Source organism: Poecilia latipinna, unplaced genomic scaffold, assembly GCF_001443285.1.
Source record: "Poecilia latipinna isolate Pla-1442-1.1 unplaced genomic scaffold, P_latipinna-1.0 Scaffold927, whole genome shotgun sequence".
In the NCBI taxonomy this organism is placed as follows: Eukaryota; Metazoa; Chordata; class Actinopteri; order Cyprinodontiformes; family Poeciliidae; genus Poecilia; species Poecilia latipinna.
In genome coordinates, this window is record NW_015113543.1 from 388,021 (window position 1) to 407,147 (window position 19,127).

The 19,127-nt window shown below is 39.5% G+C and overlaps 1 protein-coding gene and 1 long non-coding RNA gene across 2 annotated transcripts in view; one reads left to right on the forward strand and one right to left on the reverse strand.

Annotated features, from left to right (window-relative positions):
* LOC106957685 (BCR activator of RhoGEF and GTPase) overlaps positions 1-19,127 on the forward strand; it is a 50,825-nt gene that overhangs the window by 19,021 nt on the left and 12,677 nt on the right. Inside the window, exons 2-14 of the mRNA XM_015049110.1 lie at positions 3,660-3,832; positions 6,208-6,312; positions 9,305-9,490; positions 10,391-10,498; positions 10,654-10,714; positions 10,808-10,860; positions 10,947-11,087; positions 16,020-16,141; positions 16,964-17,129; positions 17,293-17,412; positions 18,197-18,272; positions 18,369-18,473; positions 18,548-18,622. Of these exons, the coding sequence (XP_014904596.1) occupies positions 3,660-3,832; positions 6,208-6,312; positions 9,305-9,490; positions 10,391-10,498; positions 10,654-10,714; positions 10,808-10,860; positions 10,947-11,087; positions 16,020-16,141; positions 16,964-17,129; positions 17,293-17,412; positions 18,197-18,272; positions 18,369-18,473; positions 18,548-18,622 (1,491 nt within the window). The remainder of the gene's footprint in view (positions 1-3,659; positions 3,833-6,207; positions 6,313-9,304; positions 9,491-10,390; positions 10,499-10,653; positions 10,715-10,807; positions 10,861-10,946; positions 11,088-16,019; positions 16,142-16,963; positions 17,130-17,292; positions 17,413-18,196; positions 18,273-18,368; positions 18,474-18,547; positions 18,623-19,127) is intronic.
* On the reverse strand, positions 9,606-10,384 carry LOC106957687 (uncharacterized). Its single transcript, XR_001427007.1, has 2 exons — positions 10,120-10,384; positions 9,606-9,714 (listed from the first exon to the last, which is right to left on the reverse strand). It is a non-coding gene; the product is annotated as an uncharacterized LOC106957687 (long non-coding RNA).

Sequence of the window (19,127 nt, forward strand, 5' to 3'; positions counted from 1 at the left end):
TGTACTTAAGTACAGTAACGAAGTACTTGTACTTTGTTACTTCCCACCACTGCCGCAAAGCTCCTCCATGGTTCACTATGTCATAGGAGGAGATGGGAAGCAGACATGAGAGAGAAAAAAATCAGTTTAATCAATTTCTTTTTGAGTTTATGTATATTGCTAAACAAAATTAGGCTAATTTTAAATTAAATGTAATTAGCGTCTCGTTTTGACTTGATCTTAGTATCCCAACAATCCTGTTTAGATTATTAAGGTATTGTATGCTCTTAATATAATATTAATATTACCACCATCAAGATTTCTTAGATTTAAAAACATCACATTTCTCTCGGGACCATTTAGAACTGGTGTCAAATTTTGGGTTTGAGATTGAATGTCAGCAACATTAGATTCAAACCAAACTCATGAGTAAAATCTGTGCAGAAACAACAACCTCTTCTCAAGAAGAGACTATGTTTATCAGCGCTTATAAGATTGTTCCAAATACATAACCTTGTGGATCACCCTTTGAGTTGGCAGTAAAGATGACTGAGAATAGTTTTGTGAGAGGTTGCTCTGGAACCACAACCAGCTACTGCTGTCTGAGGCGTACCGGGGGGAAAGCTGTTGTAAAAACAGCATGTTAAACTGCTTCAAAAGCCATTTATTACTGTAGTTAAACTATGCATGCCCTTCAAAGTACGTGTGTGTGTGCGTATGTGTGTGTGTGTGTAGGGGGGTGCTCTGTAAACACATAATGGCCGTGACTTCAGGAGGGGATGTGTTAGGAGCAGGAGTGAGGGGCTGTTTGTGCAGAGATGACCTTGTGTAGAAAGCCTGTTTCCTCTCTGGAGCAAAATGAATTACTGAATTTTCCGGGCAGACCTGCCTGGACATTTCCTCAGTAGGCGTCCTTGTGATCGCTACAACAACCGCTCTGGCTGAGGGTCTATTGTGATGTCGGCTTTCTCACACCGGCCGCAGCCAAGCGAGCGCCGTGTTTGAAACCCGTTTGCATGTGAGAGAGAAATGACCAGGTTCTGGGATGTAAGAACACATTTTGAAATCCTCCTCCGGATGTACTTCTGGTACTAAAGAGGTTCTGACAGTTACCTAGAGGAGGATGTGCTGCTGGTATTGACTAGGAAGCTGCTTGAACTACATTGTTGGGGGGTTTTTTTCACCTTTGCCTCCTGAGGTAAAGGTGTTTGTTGAGTTTCGTCCTTTTGGATTCACAGCAGAAACACGAAATCTCACCGAGTACTTTTAGTCTAGTTTCTATATCTTAATACACTCAAAATAAGACAAAACTAACTTTATAAGCAACTGTTCAACAAGATATACGAGTTTGTTTAAGTCAATAATTTCTTAATATTGATGAAAAAGTTCTAGTTCCATTGGCAGATCATTTCCCTTATGGGACAAGACATTTTTTTCCTGTTATTCATGAAATAATCTGCTAATGGAGCAACTAATTTTCCATCAATATTAAGGAATTATTGACTCAAAACAAACTTGTATTTCCTGCTGAAAAGTTACTTATAAGTTATTTTCATAAGTTAGTCTCATTTCAAGTGTACAAAAGATGTTTGGACTAGAAACTAGACCAAAAATACTCAGTAGGATTCTGTGTTTTTGCAGGGTGACATGGCTCCGTCTTCCTCTTCTTTCCGGAATCCTTTATTGTCCTGTTTTCGTGCTGCGGTGAACCAAATTCACGGCCTCCTTAAAATACTCTGTGCAACAGTACGACAGATCTTAGACGTCCTCTTTCTTTGGACTACGGTTTTTGATGCTTTTCTATTCTATCAGTGAGCTGCCAAGTCCATGACAACAAGGCGATGATGATTATACATGTTGGTGAATCGGAGTGGCTGACGGTAATTACAGTACACAGAAGGCTGCTCATCTTAAAAAGACACACTGACAAGTGTCACATATATCCCTAACATGTTTTTCCAGTCCTGGCTGGCTGCGAGTGTTTGTGTTGCAACACGACCCACACTCGGCTCTGCATTTTGCCTTTTTTTTTTTTTAGACAGGATTCTGAAAAAAATCTGTTGTGTGAGTTTTGAGACTTCTCTAAATACGTGAATTATGAGTAAATATCACGCCAAGATACAAGATCTAGTTTCTTCACATCAACAAAAAAACAAACGTGGATGAAGGGGGACTGTATGAATATCCAGCAGGGCACGTGTGTTTGCCTTGCCTTTTCACTTGTTTATCCACCCATTGGCTTCACCTCGCTCACAGGGACAGGCTGGATTTAAGTAGGTCGCAGGTTTATAGAGGTTAACAAAGGATTTAATATAAAACAGAAGAGCTTAATGCTGAGAGTTTATTGTCAGCTGTTCACATCATAATGACTACTGTAGTCCAGGTGAGGATTTTTCTTCACTTTTTTTGTATTTTAACTTGATTTTTCTGCACACAGCTCAGTTTGCCTCATTCCTTATGGTGAAATCTGAACAATACATAACACAAATATTGACATTATCAATGATTAGGGAGTTTCAGTGTTGTACATGCTAACATCTGTCACACATGAATGTGAATTTAATGCACTTGATATGGCAAATTACAACAAAGACAGGACCATTGCATGGTTTTGTAAAGTCACACAAAGCTAACCGGACCCGCCCAAAGCAGCCGTAAGTCACATGGTAACGCAGCAAACATGTGGAACAAGGAGCTCCGGTCAAATGTATGGAAGCCCATAAGTGCGCACTTTAAAGTCATCCTTTCTACTTTTAAGTTTAAAATTACAGGTTTAGAAGTCATAATTTTCAAATTTATTATTTTGATTCAATTATGGGACCTTTGAATTATGGAGTGAAAGTTATAATTATGAGATTCAAACCTACAATTTTGACTTTCAAAGTCATAATTTTAAGATAGAAAGTCAAAATTGTGACATTTTATCTCAAAGTTGTAACTTTGATCCTGAAAATTATAATTTTAGTCTCATAATTATGACTTTGAATGTCATAAATTATGAATTTGAATCTCAAAATTATGACTGTCTCAAAATGCTGAAATTGAATTTTGAAATTATGACTATGAAAGTCAAAATTATGACTTATGATTTCATTTTATTTGAATAGGCTGACCTACTTGTTTTCATGCCACAAATAGGTTAGCCTCACAAATGAGACGAAAATTAATTTATCTTTTTTGTGCCACAAGAAAATTGCAGCCCCAGGGAAACATGGAGGGAGCAGCATCATGCTCTGTGGATGCTTTGATTTCAGCTGGTCAGAGGTGAAGGGGATATGGAAGGAGCTAAATGCTATTTGCAGGACAAACCTGGATGAAAACCTGTTAGAGGTTAATAAAGACTTGAGGCTTGGATGGAGGTTCACCTTCAAGACCACAACCTTAAACATTTAGTCAGAGCGGCAGTAGAATGAGTTAAAAAACTGTAGAAACAGAGAAATTGTTCCTCCAACACTCTGTCTCATTTGACTGAGCCGTTTTCCAAAGAAGAATGGGCAAATATTCCAGGTTCAGCACAGATGTCATCCTGCAGTGACTTTACGATTCTCATTCCAGCTGGAAGTGGTGCTCCGGCTTGTTGCCTTGCCCATAATAATGTGTGTCTGTGTTAACTCCATGACCTAGCAGCATCTCCAGCTCATCATGTGACTATTGTGCTTTGTCTGCCCATTTTCTCCTAGACATGGAAAACCCTCCATCTTATGGCTACGACCTGGAGCATTCCGAAGAGCACCCGCCTCGCCACGAGCCTCTGTCCTTCAGCGGCTCGCCGTCCTCCTCACCCCGGCTCCGCTCCAAGAACCGGAACAGCCGGGACACGCACTCGTCCGGTTCTCTGGAGTCCACACAGTCGGTAAAGTTGCTGTGACCGACAACTCTGACACGTTGCCCATCATCTCCTGCTCCTCCGCTTTCCTCCTCTCTGCCGCTGCATTGTCCTTTGGTGTCCTCTGTCCACGCTCCAGTCCACAATGCTCATTATCTGCGCTTCTTCCTTCTGAGCATAAAGGTTGTTGCTTTGCTTTTTCTGCTGTCTGTTAACCGTTTCTTCTTCTTTTTTTTGTTTTGCTTAAAAGTATGCTATCTTTCACACGGTTTATGATGTGTCTTGTCTGCTTGACCATTTCACACAACTTCTACACCAATCACCCAGCAGGTCCACAGATTAAATATTCTAAGAGAAAAAGCTGAAATATGCCCTCAATAAACATTCTTTTTATTTATTTATTTATTTATTTATTATTAAGTTTTATTTAGGGCTTGACAGTTTTTAAGAAATGAACCTGTGGAATAAACATTACTGCAAATGTTGTCACGGTATTCTCACAAATAAGAGGTTTTACATGGATTTTTATTTGACACACAAAGTAGTACTTGACTGGCAAGTGGGGAAAGAAAAGAACACATGCTTTACATGTGATCCAAAACTAAAAATCTGAAAAGTCTGGCTTGCATTTGTCACACAATCATCCCCCCTCTAAACTCATACACAAACATCAGCAATATGGAAATAAACATCAGTTGTCGGCCCAGTTTAACTTATTGAACTGATACTGATATGTCAATAAATTACTAACATCGGCCGATACCAATGTTAATGCTGATATATCGTGCATCCCATGTGTTAACACACAAATATGCTTTAAACTAAACTCTTCCACTGTGACTCCTACTGTACTGTGATAGCAATGAAGATTATGATTTAAAACCCTAATTATTACTTTAAAATAGCCTCTTGGCAATGATTGCGTGACACAGCATTCATAGCGGCACAAACAAAAATATAATTTTTGAAAAATATTCAAGTTTACAACAGGATTCTTTAAGATGCCACTTGCTTTAAGAAACTGCTCACAGTAACATCATTTAGTCTTTTTTTATTAATTTGCTTATTTATTGATGTTCTCATGAAACAGTGGAGAAAATAGCAAAAATAACATTTCCCATCATACTGCCAGTTTTTTTTTATTTACCATCAATAACTGAAATTTATCATGATAAATCGATGACAATAAATCTAAATTTTTAGGTAAGATAAGAAATCACAATCCACAATAAATGATAAGCAGTATGATACATGCTCACTCCTGCTTTGTGTTGGATTTTTCAGAATGAATCTGTTAAAACCTGCAACATTTCTGGTTGTAGAAAATGTAAAAAGGTTGAAGAGGTATCAACACTGCACCTTGTTGAACCCACACTACACCTTTTAATCTAAGTTACTAACTAATTTTATTATGAGATTTGCTTAAATTCAGGTAAATACAGATATATGTAAATGTTGATTCTTTGTGTTATTTCAGCTTCATTTTTGGTGAAAGACATGAACAAATTTGTCTGATCATAAATGGGTCCATTTAGTTTGTCACAATTGCTGCATCGAGCTCAGTTAAATCACATCTAATGGGTTATTTCTGACGTGGTCCAAATAAATTTGCTTGTATCAGATTTAATTGCTGAATTAAAAGGTGTCAGAATGGCAAATTAAAATGGGAATGAAAGTACTTCATATATGTTTACATTGCAGTATTCTCTGTTTAATAGCTGAGGTGCTGTATAAAAGCAGAAATAAAAAAAGTGCCAGCCGATGCACCCACATGCCACCAATTAAATGCAGAGCAGCATGTAGCTGCCAGATGGGGGAATGCTTTTCATTGTGAAGCGGGGCGTCGGTGAAAAGGCCGCACATAGTCAGCAAACACACTGTAGCCAAACAGATGTTGGAAAAAAAAAACCTAACATCACTACCCATTTTTTTGCCATGTTCCTCTCATATCTGCATTGTTCTTCTCTTCTGATGTGATTTTCAAAGCCTAAATGATGATGGCGGGTGGGGGCGGAGGGGGCTGGGCTTCTTTTTCATTCCAGCACACACAACAACAGAGTTATTACTGACAGAGTTATTCCAACTGAAATGAGCGATATCTTTGACCCGCTTCAAACAACTCCTTGTGGAGAGAGAGAAAACAAACATTTGTCTTTTTTAAGAGGTGAGGAGTGTCCGCTGCTGGCCTCCTGGAATGTAAAACTCCTACAGAGTGTGATCACGACTCCAGTTCCCGCATTACCCAACAGCTAGTTAAGGTTTTCTGCTTGTGAGCAAGCTTTTAAAGCTTATTTTGCATTTCAGTTTGTTGTCATTAATCATCTTGATTGAAAATTAAAAATGTCTTCATATCTCACAAGGTTTTTTTTTTTTCCTTCCCCATCATTTCATGTTTGTATCAGGTGGAGCTGGAACAGGAAAAGGGGCAGGAGATGAGGAAGTGGGTTCTGTCTGGGATCCTGGCCAGCGAGGAAACTTACCTCAGCCACCTGGAGGCCCTGCTGATTGTATGTAACGACTCTTTATGCTGAGATGTCATTGATCACATTCTGAAACGACCATAATATCCACTAGAGATGCAGCCAAATATTGTCTGGTCAGATTTTCAGATTGGTTGGTCACAACTCGTCACTAGCTGTTGAAACTGCTGAGAGAATAATACATTTTTAAGCTTAAATTAATAAATCATTGTCAAAATGTTCTAAGTACTAAGTAAGAATAATTAGACACATGCTAAGTTTAGATAATTGATATAATGTGCTTTTTAGATTTTCAAATCATTTTCTGCTCCCTTAGGATTTGTTTCGATAAACATGACAAATATTTAAGATGATCAAGTAAAAGGCATATAGCTAAGGGTTTTTTATTTTGCTTTTTTTCCACACATAAGCCCAAATTAAAGAAAAAAGTCACACAATTCTTAAAAAAAACAACAACAAAAAAACAAATTGATGGATGGCTAGCAGATGGCTCCAATTTGGTCCCAAAATGATAATTTTCAATTTGAGTGTAGTTTAAATGAATAAAAATCCAAAATAAAAAAAAAACTCAATGTGAAACGAGCCCATTACTTTAATATGAGGTGTAATATTTGTAAAACGTTAACAGTATACACAAAAAACGTTTTTGAGCCGCCTGGGCTACCGTTCCTGTAAGCCCTTTTTAATGTCTGGCTCAGCCTATAACTAAAATCTGGTTTTGCTGTCCTTAGTGGACAACAACTGGTCTAATGTGTTTTTATAACTGGTTGAATCGTGAACTCTAACCTGTTGTGGGGTTTTTGTAACTTCCTGGATGAGTCATCAATGCCTCATTGGAGTAACCGTGGCAACCAGCCATTCCAAGGAAGGCCTCCCTGCTGCTCCCAAAGTTACAAAGAAATGGCTTTGTAACCATTTGGAAATTGACTCTTTTTCCTCATCTGTTCTTGAATTTCTTTAGATCAGGACGTGATATGTTTCCTTTTTAGCTCACTCTATGTTGTCAGACAAGTTTCCATATAACAAATTTCTTGTTCAAACAGGTTTAGAAGTAAAACAGGCCAACGTGTGGCTTGGGAAACTGAAGATTAAAATGTGGTTAATCAGTTAATTCATGGCTTAACCAGTGGAGGAGGGTATGGAAACTTTTTCATATAGGGCCATGATAATTTGGATGGTTTTTTTATTTATTAGTAAATAAAATCATCTGCTGTAACCTGAATATTATATTTACTCACATTGTGTCTGTCTGAAGTAATTTCTTTCAGGATTTAGCACATCTAAGTGAAAACAGAAGGAATCTTTATGAGAGGCCCCATGGGCCAAAACTTACAAACTCTCTTACATTCACTATCAAACTCTCTTACACATACTATCAAACTCTCTTACATTCGCAGTCAAACTCACCTCCGGTTTATGTTTGATTCATGTTTCTCTCCTGCAGCTTTAAAAATGTAAAAATTTGTGTTAATAGATTTGCTAAAGAAAATCATGTATCTGAAAATAAGTTAAAACATATTATGTGGGCAAAAAATTCTGTAAGCCACATATGTGCTACCTCAATCAAAATTGCTGACATTTGACATGCAAAAAAATCTTTCAGATTACATAAACAATACCTTACCAGGTACTTCTCTCACTTCAGGATAACACAGGGACAACCTCTATAAGACCAGTTTTAACTAAGGTTGCACATATGTGCTTTACAGGATTTTTTTTCAGTTACATAATGTCATTTTGCAAATTAATTAACGCAAAGCTTTAGCCTCCTATAGCTGCCAGAGAGAAACTTGACGTGTGAATCAAACATAAACTGGAGGTGTGCTTTTATTTTGAAAAGAGAGCGCCATAACTTGTGCTGTCGCGCACATTAAAATCGAGTGCAGGCTGGCTTCACTGCCATTTCCGAAGAGACGGCTAGGTTTATCCCACTGATAGATGGGGTTTCCGATGGTGGCTGTCGGCTTCTAAACACTTCTGATAATGCTGACATTACTGGGAGAGCTAACGATGTCATTTAAAATATTAGTTGCCTCTGTTAGTCGCTGTCACTCAGCTATTTTTCTGTCCATGAAAACCCGCCTACTCCTGCCTGGGGTCCAATCAGAAACTGAAATTTTAAGTCAACTTCCGTTGCAATAAAACTCTGTAAAAAAGTTTTATAGTACATGTAAGAGAGTTTGACTGTGAATGTAAGAGAGTTTGTAAGTTTTGGCCCATGCAGCCTCTCATAAATCTTTAAGTTGTCAGTTCCATTTTCACAGCATAATGCCTTTTTAGGTATTTCTTTTAGCTTTTTAAAAGAAATATATTAAGCATCTATTGTCTATTTGATCATTCACTGATTTAATACATTTAAATACCTAGAAGGAATTGTGCAAGATGGATCTAATTTGGGCTGCAACTCTTGTGTGAGACGATCCACGCCTGGGCAGATCCAGACATGGGCTCTCTGTCTGAACAAAACCGAAAGTCTAATTATGGAAGAAAAAAAATGTTCAGTTACATTCTACGTGCTCTAAAAATACCAATATTTGTTTGTCTAAAAGTTATTTTTTACCCTGCTGGTTATCAACAGCACGGATTTAACATTTAAAATGAACAGATTTTCCCCAAAAATGAATTTCAAGTTTGGGGAAAAAAAACAAAAAACAACAAAAAAAACCCAATAATTTAAAAAATCAAGCAGAAAAATGAACGGTGTAAAATAAAAATTTTATGACGATTTGCCTACTAGCAAAAACCAGAACACATTTTGCACTGCTATTAGATAACTAAAATAAAATTGACAGAAATCATTTAGAATATAATTTATGCTTCAGAAAATACTGACAAATATGTACACATGAGCAATAAGAAATGTATCATAAACATTTTCTGCATTCAAAGAAACAAAAATGCATATTAGTCAAAGCTTCAAAAAGTTAATAAATGAGTGATTTGAAGTACAGTATTTTAGAGTTTTGTCAATTGAAATTTAAATTGTTTAGGGCTGATAGGCTGTGGTTGCCTCTTGTAGCCCATGAAGCCCCTGAAGGCGGCAGCCACCACCTCCCAGCCCATGTTGACCATCCAGCAGATAGAGACCATTTTCTTCAACGTGCCTGAGCTCCACGAGATCCACAAGGACTTCTACGACGCTCTGCTGCCCCGAGTCCAAGACTGGAGCCACCAGCAGTGTGTGGGCGACCTCTTTCAGAAGCTGGTACACTGGTTTGGTTTTGATTTCACTACACCGGATTCAGTTGTGTTGCTCTCTTGAGTCCTCGTAAAAGTCAGAGGAAGTAGTGCCTTGTTTTTTTTTGGGGGGGGGGGGGGGGTTGCCATGGGTGATGACATCTAGGAGACAAGTCAACGTGTCTTGACAATGCTTCAACATGCAAAACTTGTTTTTCCACTCACTTTGATCCAACTTGAAGGAAGTTGAGGCTAACGCTAAAAAAAACAAAAACAGAAATAAAGGAAGCTGGTGGGAAAATGGCTGGTATGAGTAAATTCTTGCAACAATAATCTTTTTTTCATTGCATTTGATTAATATTTACTTACAGCTCAAAAAAAAAAAAAAAAAACAAAAAAAAAAACCCTTGCAATCTAAACCTTGTAAGGACGCTCTGCATTGAGTAAGGAGAAGCCCGGGATAGGGTGTGGGTTTTCCATCAAAGAGACCACCGTTTAGCATGTGAGCAACTTTCAACAAACTAATTACAGCTCTGCTTAAATGTCATAACTTTGATCGCTAATGATTGCTTAAAGAGCAGAACACTTGCCGAGTGGAAAGGTGATGGTGTCTGGCTCTAATTATAACTTTTTTGTGTGGATCTCGTTGAAACTCACGTCTGATCCGAGTAGACTTCCTGGAGGCGTCCCCCAGCCAGATTAAAGAGCCGCTTCGCCACATTACAAGCAGTAAAGAAGTGCTCAGGGCTCCGTAGGAGGTTGAGCTACCTCGGCGAAGATGAAAGATTAAAGGCACACATGTAAAGGGGTTTATAAACGGCGGCCAATGCTGAATCAGAATCAGCTGGGTCGGCTAAGTGACGCACAGCGTGCTGTGCTCACCAATGCCCTTTAGTAACGTGCAAGTCTCTCTCTATGTTCGCCGCAGGCCAGCCAGCTCGGGGTGTACCGGGCCTTCGTGGACAACTATAAGGTTGCCGTGGAGACGGCAGACAAGTGCTGCCAGGCCAACGCCCAGTTTGCACAGATATCTGAGGTATGTGGAGCGGGGCCGCGGCATTCGGGGCTTTGCTGCCTGAGACAAGTGATGACGGGGCAGTTTTCTCTAGTCCTTTTCAGCAGCTGCAGTCAGTCAAGCTCGCTATGGATTAATCAGGGTGTTTGTTTTTTTTGTTCTCCCTCTTATCTCAGAATCTCAAGGTTAAAAACACAAAGGAATGCAAAGACCAGTCTGCTAAATATTCTCTGGAAAGTAAGTATTGAGTCGGATGAAATATCAACTTTCCTGGTACTGGAATCCATTTCTTTTTTTTTTTTGTTCACTGTGATGACTCCTCATCCACAGCTCTCCTCTACAAACCTGTGGACAGGGTGACACGCAGCACTCTTGTTCTCCATGTAAGTCAGTAATTGAAACCACGATTTTGCACAGGGGAATCCTTTTCAAAACTGAATTCCTTTGATTTTTCTGTTTTGGCCTTTAGGACCTGCTGAAGCACACACCCTCCGGTCATCCAGACTACCCGCTGTTACAGGATGCCCTCCGCATCTCTCAGAACTTTTTGTCCAGTATTAATGAAGAGATCACCCCACGCAGACAGTCCATGACCGTTAAAAAGGGAGAGGTGAGTTTCTCATGAATTATGTTTAGAACTCTTCTTATATTGTGAAACCCTTGACGTTTTGGTACAAAGCTGTTTTGATCTTTATGAACTAAATGTGAGATGAAGGGGTCGAATCTTTTTGCTAAGACTTTACAAAATATTTTAGTGTCTACCCCCATCAGACTTATTGGTCTAAATGAAGAGCACTCTTCAGGATGTTTACCAGGTTTTAAGATCAATGTGATCATTGCTTGTCTCAGAGTGGGTGGGAGAATTTCAATTCTGAAATCTTCTTCATACATGTTGAAGAGTGGGGCTACAAGTTTGTCGAATTCAATGGGGAAGCCGTCAAGCCCAGGAGCTTTACCACTATTGATACTCTGTGTGGCCTGTGAAATTTCTTAAATCGTTAAATTTATGTCCAACTCCTTTTTTGTCTCTTCTGTGAGGAGGAGGATAAGACCAGAGGATGAACAGAGGAGGTCTTTATACTATTAATTGCTCTTTCATTTTGTATTTTCTTAATTCCCCATGCCAAGAGTTTCCCAGCTTTCTCTCCTTGGTCATAATAAGATTGCTTTAACCACATTAAACATTTTGCTGCTGCCTCATAAGATAATTTATTATATTCACTTTTTAAACGTAACAATTCACTCTGCTTTATTTGGTCATTGTTAGTATTTAAGTCTAATTCCAAAAATGTAATTTGGAATTAGACTTAAATTCCAAATTAATTTAAGTCTAATTAATTTAGACTTAAATTAATTAGTCTAAAGTGCACAAGTATTTCTAAAAGCGTTATACGAACATATGGAAATATCTTGCATAACAATAAAGAAAAGAGAAAGAAATTCACTCCTGTGACTTATAGATATGTCAAAGATAAACTGGATAATTATGTCAGCTGAGGTATAGAAGTGCAGCTATCAATTATGAGCAGCTTATTTAGTAGTTCAGGAACTGAACCACTTACCAATAGAGTCAGTCCTATCCAGCATGTGTGCGGATTGTTCATGTCAGTCCTGAACCATTTCCAAAACCTCAAAATACATCTCATATCTTGAACCAACAAAATAAGGTTAGCATGGTGATGCAGTGGTTAGTGCTGCATCTTCATAGAAAAGAGATCTTAGTTCTTAACCAAGTGCCTCTTTCCGTGGATGTTTGCATGTTCTTCTCGTGTTAGTGGGGGTTTTCTCTGGGTGCTCTGTTTCCCCCCAAATTTCCAAAATCATGTAAATTGGGGTTATTGACCAATGTAAATTGTCTTCAAAAAAGGTAATTTCTGGAAAAGTTGAATTTGCAAACCATTTGGATTGGAGAAACACAAAAAGAGTAATATCCAGTGAGAGTTGAACTCTCCAAAGGTTGCCCTTTGTCACAAATTTCTAGGAGCCGTCAAGGTGTTGATGGGATCCATTTTGGTGGACTTAGGATCGCGTCTGCAAAAAGGATTTCTTTTTGCAGATGTGATGAAGTCCTATTGGCTTCAACTGGCTGTTTCATACTTGGCTGTTTACTGAATGTAACTGTTTAAAAGTCTGTTAAAATAATTTTCAGTTAGTGTCACCACAGTCATATTTAGCTTATGGAAAAAGTGCCCATCACAAAAATCCCCAAAAGTGTGGCTTATAGACAAGTGCGAGGTATATAACTGCAGCATATGTGGGAATAGATGTCTGTAATTTAAATGCAAGCTAAGGTAGGATTCAGTTCAGACAGGAGTCTGTTTTATTATTATTTTATAAAGATTGTTTGAATTTCTGTCAGTAATAAATATGTTGTTTTAGTTGTGCAATTCTAAAAAGGGCAAAGTGGGAGAAAACCCTATCACTCAATGAAATGAAGCTAACTAGCTCATCACTGAACACAATGTTGCTCACCTTTTTCACTGGGACAGGAGAGAGGTTATACTGGTATCGGGGTTAGAACTGCTGCTGACTGATTCATCTGTTGTTAAGTGTGGTAAAAGGTACAGGTACAAGTTAAATATATGGATATGTTGGTAATTTTTTTCCTTTTGTTCTTTAAATGCTAGAGAAATGGAGGCAAACAGCACTCTGTAGCTAAGCTAACTATGCTAAGTGGTTGATAATCTCTCATAGCCTACCCACCTCTCTTGGAGAAAAACTGGGCTACAAATTGACACTCTTGTCTTTTTTCTCTCTCTTTCTTTAAAAACCTCACTTTATAATTTTTTTGGCAGCATAGTAACTGCAGCAGTCATTCTTTTTTTCTTTTCTTTTTTCTTGTAGCAGTAGTGTTCTTGTTCTAACTTTGCTGAACATTGGAACGAACCATTTCATTTAGATACAGGGAGGTGTTCAGTGAAAATATGGATATGTGCTTTTTGGTCTGGGAGTGGTAACATTTACTTTTTACTTCTAAAAACAATTCAAAAAACACAATACAACTAATTTTGTAATTGACAGGATCCTCCCCCTATTTCTATGAAGAAAAAAATTACTATTTTATGGTGGCCCCCTGTTGGTCAGGGACCCTTGGAATTGTCCTAACTTTCCCCCCTTACCGGGCCTCTGGAGGTGAAGCAGAAAGACATGCATCCCCATGCATTAAATTAAACAATGATGGGACCTTAAAATGGATCAACAGCTGTTCCTCGTTTCAACTTTAATATTGTAAATTAATATGAAGACATCATCATATGGACCTTCCCAAATGATGAAAGTCCACTTCATTTAATCTTCACTGAGCTAAACGGGAAACTGTCTGATTTCTACTGTAAATGTATCATGTGTCAGGATAGCGCATACAGAAAAAGACAGACCCATTAGAGGGGAAGGGGGTGAAGATGTGTAATAATTCCCCATGTGACTTCCAGGTTTACTGTCCCGCATTTTATTTGAAAAAAAAAAAAAAGAATTAAAAAAAAAAAATCCTCCTTGTGGATTTCAGGATCACACCTATAATTTCCTCCCTGCCCTGACAGTTAACGGTAAAAAAGCTGAGAGCACAAGGTGTCTGGAAGGCACAGTAAGACAGCAGCGTGAGTCAGGCCGCTGCTGACTCACTGGCCTGAATGCCTGTTGCGAAAACAAGCAGGCCGTTCAGGAAGCAGCACAAACACTGGAGGCTAAGAGGTCTCCATGTCGCACAACCAGAAAAATCTGCCGTTCTTCGCGCCGCGCTCACTCCCATCCTTCCCTGCTGTGGTGTCAAATGCGCTTCCCAGAAATCACCGGCATGTTGCCTTATCGACCAGGCTGCCGGACGGAGAAACCTTTTGCACTGGGTGGGCGTGCTGACTTGTCTGTGTTTCCTGACTGCCTTTTCCACTCCCTTTTGTAGAGCACACATCTTATTGCTTGGATTCAGATGGTCTGATTGGGAACTTCCTCTGTTCTTTCCTGGGAACTTATCCTGCCCAGAAGAATAGGATTTAAAGTTCCTAAGAAAAGTCTTTTGCGTGTTGTCTAAGGAAGCCTGAAACACCACCAAGAGATTTACTGATAACAAGCAAAGCCTTGACAATTTGCTTGAAAATTATGAGGTGGTTGTGGCAAATGACGAGCTGTTGGCTAAGTTTGTATCTCTGCTAATGTTTTTGCGCCGTAAGTGCCTGTAATTACCCCAACCATTAAAACCATAAGAGTTTATTTAACTTTTCCTCTTGTGCATACCCCAGCGCTCGGTGTCTCATTACTTGTGCAGAAAAAAAAGAAACAAAACAGACACTCGGTGTTTAAAGCGTGACATCTCGTGCAGCGATGGCTCCAAAAATTTTTTTTCCATCGGAATTATTGACTTGCGGTCACGCTTGCGTCCCCAAAAACAATAAGCGGAAGTAACCCTGGCGCGGCGCTTTAAATGCAGGACTCTGCCGCTGGATGCGCTTGCTTTTCTCACCAGAGTGTTTGGAATGAGGCCGAGTTGAGCTGGAGCGTGCGGAGCGCGGCAGAGGAAAAACATACCGCAGTGCTTTCCCTGTTTTTCTGCAGTGTGGTTGGTGTGGGGAGGCGCTCTCACATGAGCAGTGCCTCAGCGCAGGGGTCAGAGGGCACTGGAAGAATTTAGGTGCACGCTCTTGCAAGATAAAAGTTAAATTCCATCATATCTGCCTTGAACCTCACTGTTTGGTTTGACTTTGAATAGAATGTCAAACACTTATGTCTGTAATTGAATACAGACTCTCCTTACAAAGGAGCAGTATCATGTAAAATCAACTTTTTTGAGCTTTTCATCATGTTGCAATGTTATTCACTCCTCAAAAACATACCAGGAGTGTTGCCTTGATTCGTTTATGAATGTTTGAGAAATCCTTTTATCTCCCATGGCAACCATTCAGCTGTGCAAAACTCCTGGTTGGACCTAGCTCCACCTTCGGTACGCAGCTCCTCCTTAGAGCTGCTGTTTAAAAGTTTCCACTCACAGGGCCCCACTCCCACGCATATTCTCCACTCAGCTCCTTCAGACTAGCCAGCAGCAAATAGCAAACGCCTGCTAGAATGTCGTATAAGCTGAGCTCATTATAGGAGCTACTTCTTAGTAGAATGCTGGTAAAAGCATTGTTGAAGGGTTGAAAGAGAAGCCATGTTGTGATGACTTCCTGAAGGTGGCATTTCAGAAAGAACAGACGTTTTTCAAGATACAGAGGCCCAATTTCAAAGGGTTAATTTCTGTTCTGATGTTTGAATAGTCAGAAAACCATATTTTTCTACTTCTGCACTAATCCGCCAGATTATTCCAGTCAAAGTTCAGATCTAAATCCACTTGAGAATCCGTGGCCAGGCTTGAAAATTGAGCTATTTTTTAGCTACTCCAATCCCAACCTTCACCCCATTTTTCTTGCAAAAAAACATAAACCTGTTTCTTCTGTCCTCCTGCATTTTATTTCACAGTTATGAACAATCTGTGTCCTTTTCTCACTCGAAATCCTGTTGAAACACATGGAGGTTTGTTGTCCACGACTGATTTGGTGTTTTTCTGTGGCAGAACCGGCAGCTGCTGAGGGATCGCTTCATGGTGGAGCTGGTGGAAGGGTCCAGGAAACTCCGTCACGTCTTCCTCTTCACCGACCTGCTGCTCTGCACCAAGCTGAAGAAACAGGCTGCAGGGTGAGTCCTGCTCAGAGGCGCTCTTGATCGGGCCTGAAACGATTAATCGGGTTAAACGCTAAGAATGGAGTCTAGAAATAATCGTCAACTGATTTTGTTATCGATGAATTGTTAACTGGAGTATACAGACTCAATAAAGAAAAAGGCACTTTGCTGAAAGAACAACAGCCAAAGCAGTAACTAAGCCACAACCTTACAAAAGCATACACGTTACATTTAAGTTTAACAAAAAAAAACATTGACCCAGAACTCTTCAGGTGACATCGTTTTATCGCCACCTGGCTCAAATCCTGTTAAAAAAAACAACAACCATGAAAAGCACCAATTATTAATCAGTTAATCCAAAAACAATAATCACCAGATCAACTCTACACTGTACTACTGATGTTAAGTCGAGCAGAAAAGAATGATCCACGTGTTGTTAGAAGATTTTTTTTGCTGCAAATTCTGTCTTTGCTACGAACAATTGAGTGATCACCAAAGAAATGGTGTGTTATTGCATTTTTGGAAATAAAATGTCTATTTTCTTTGTTTTTGAAAAGAAATTGACTTGTTTAAGTGCATCTTTTAATGTATCTCTAATATTAAAAAGCCTAAGTTGCTAAAGATTAATGGGTCCTAATCAAGATCAGTGATTTTCTGCTATTTTTCCTTCCAAAATCCTAATATAAGCTTTGCATGTCATTATTATTTCTACTTTTTGCATTGGAAAGTGAAAGATTATAACTGAGGCATTAGTTCAAAACACATTTAATGAGACAAGGAAACACATTACCATGATGGGGAGCCTTGAGAAGTTTTAATACGTTTGTCTTCTTAAAGAAAAGGGCAACAGTATGACTGCAAATGGTACATCCCGCTGGCCGACGTGACCTTCCAAACCATTGATGACTGTGAGTCCAGTCCCATCCCTCTGGTCCAGGACGAGGAGATCGATGCGATGAAAATCAAGATTTCCCAGATCAAGAATGAAATCCAGAGAGAGAGGGTGAGGATAATTCAACCCAAAAACAATAAAAACACCAACAGGAACAAAGCATTCAAAAATAGTATGAGGAACTTAAACAGCACAGTGTGACTAGAGCAAAGTATCAAGTCTGTGACCCTGCAGAGCGATAACTCTATTCCTTTTTTTTTTTTTATATCTGTAGAGGACGACGAAAGGAGCTAAAGTCATAGAGCGGCTGAAGAAGAAGTTGTCTGAGCAAGAGTCGCTGCTGCTGCTCATGTCCCCCAACATGGCGTTCAGAGTGGCCAACAGAAACGGCAAAGTGAGTCACACTAACTACTAACCATGACATTGCACCAATTATAACAAATCTTTTTTTGTTAAAAATTTTGCGCAAAGTTGAATTTCGCAAAGCTGCAACAGGAACAAATCTTTTTGCATCACACGAGTCTACTGGCAGAAATGTTGAAGAAGACGACAGGAAGTGGAAGGAGGATGACGGTTTGTTTTGGGGGGTTTTTGGACAATGTGCAGCTGGCTCCACCAGAGCTCTCACTGCATCACGCTGTTCATAAAAGTCGTGTGTCATTCCAACGTGATGAATCCTCAGCTCTACTGCAAAATTTCTGACGACTATTTCCCCAAAACGCTGCATAAGTAGCTACTTCCAAGTAGGCGGGGCTTCTAGCTTCAATGCCTAAATAAGACTTCGATGTCCTCTGATTGGCTGACAGCTGTGGCTGAATTATGAATATATATCATTTAACTATTTATTTCTGCTGCCACCATGATTTTTAATGACTTGTTGTGCAAACAAGCTCATTTACGTGTGATTTTATTTCATTTCTTATTTAATGGAATCACCACAATTTCTAAATGTTTTTTCAACATTAGAAGAATATAGACACAGTTTATATTCTACAGTCAGTAGCTGCATTTGTAAGGAAAGCAGCTACTGACTGGGTTTTAAAACACCATTGTGTTTATTTGATGATGATTTCAGGTGACAGCTTTTTAAGTTTGGTTTCTGCTGCCCTCTGTTGTTGATGGCTAAGAATTACAGGATGGAGCCATGACGATTGTTTCTCCTGCTTTTTGTCTTTCAGGGATTCACATTTCTGATCTCCTCTGACTACGAGCGGGCAGAGTGGAGGGAGATAATTCGCGAGCAGCAGAAGAAGTGTAAGTTTCATTCTGTTTTTCAAACTTTTTTTTCCCCTTTGTCTTTAGCAGCTGTGATCTCACTTCTCTCTCTCGCCCCAAAATGGCATCTTTCAGGCTTTAAGAGCTTCTCCTTGACCTCTCTGGAGCTGCAGATGCTCACAAACTCATGTGTGAAGCTCCAAACTGTTCACTCTATCCCAATGACCATGAATAAGGAAGGTGAGGGACCCACTTTGCCGCTTTTCATCCAGTTCATTTGAATAAACATATTGACTTAAACTCCTCCTGCACAGATGACGAATCCTCTGGTTTGTACGGCTTCCTGAACGTCATCGTCCACTCTGCCTCTGGACTCAAACAAAGCTTAAGTAAGCAGTCCTTATCTTGTGTATTTGATCAGAGATCATGATCCCTGATGATTTTCGTTTTCCGTGTTGCTCTCTGTGCAGCTGCCAGCTGGGAGAGGAACAAGTGGGATTAGTCAGGAACGCTGCATACAAGCTGCCTTAGATACGTCTGTGGCCTCTCGCATAACTGCCCCGCTTTACACTTTATATCACAAAGGCTACTGGTGATGTAAAGTGTTTGTGTCAGAGATACTGTCTGACACAAACCTTCATCTACAGAGACAGTGAGACTGAGAGTAGACACGTAAAAACAAGACAGGAACAGAAATTGTTGTTCGTCCAGAGGCATCATGCTGCCTCAGAGACACTTCCCTGAGACAGTGTAGCACAGAGGCAGCAAACGTATTTTATTTTGGGTCGTGTCAAGATCATGAGTGTTGTGCCAGAATGTATTGATGAAACCTATTAGTAAACTGCTAAAATATTGAGAAATAGCTGTGGTCTGCACCCATGAGGGCCAATCACC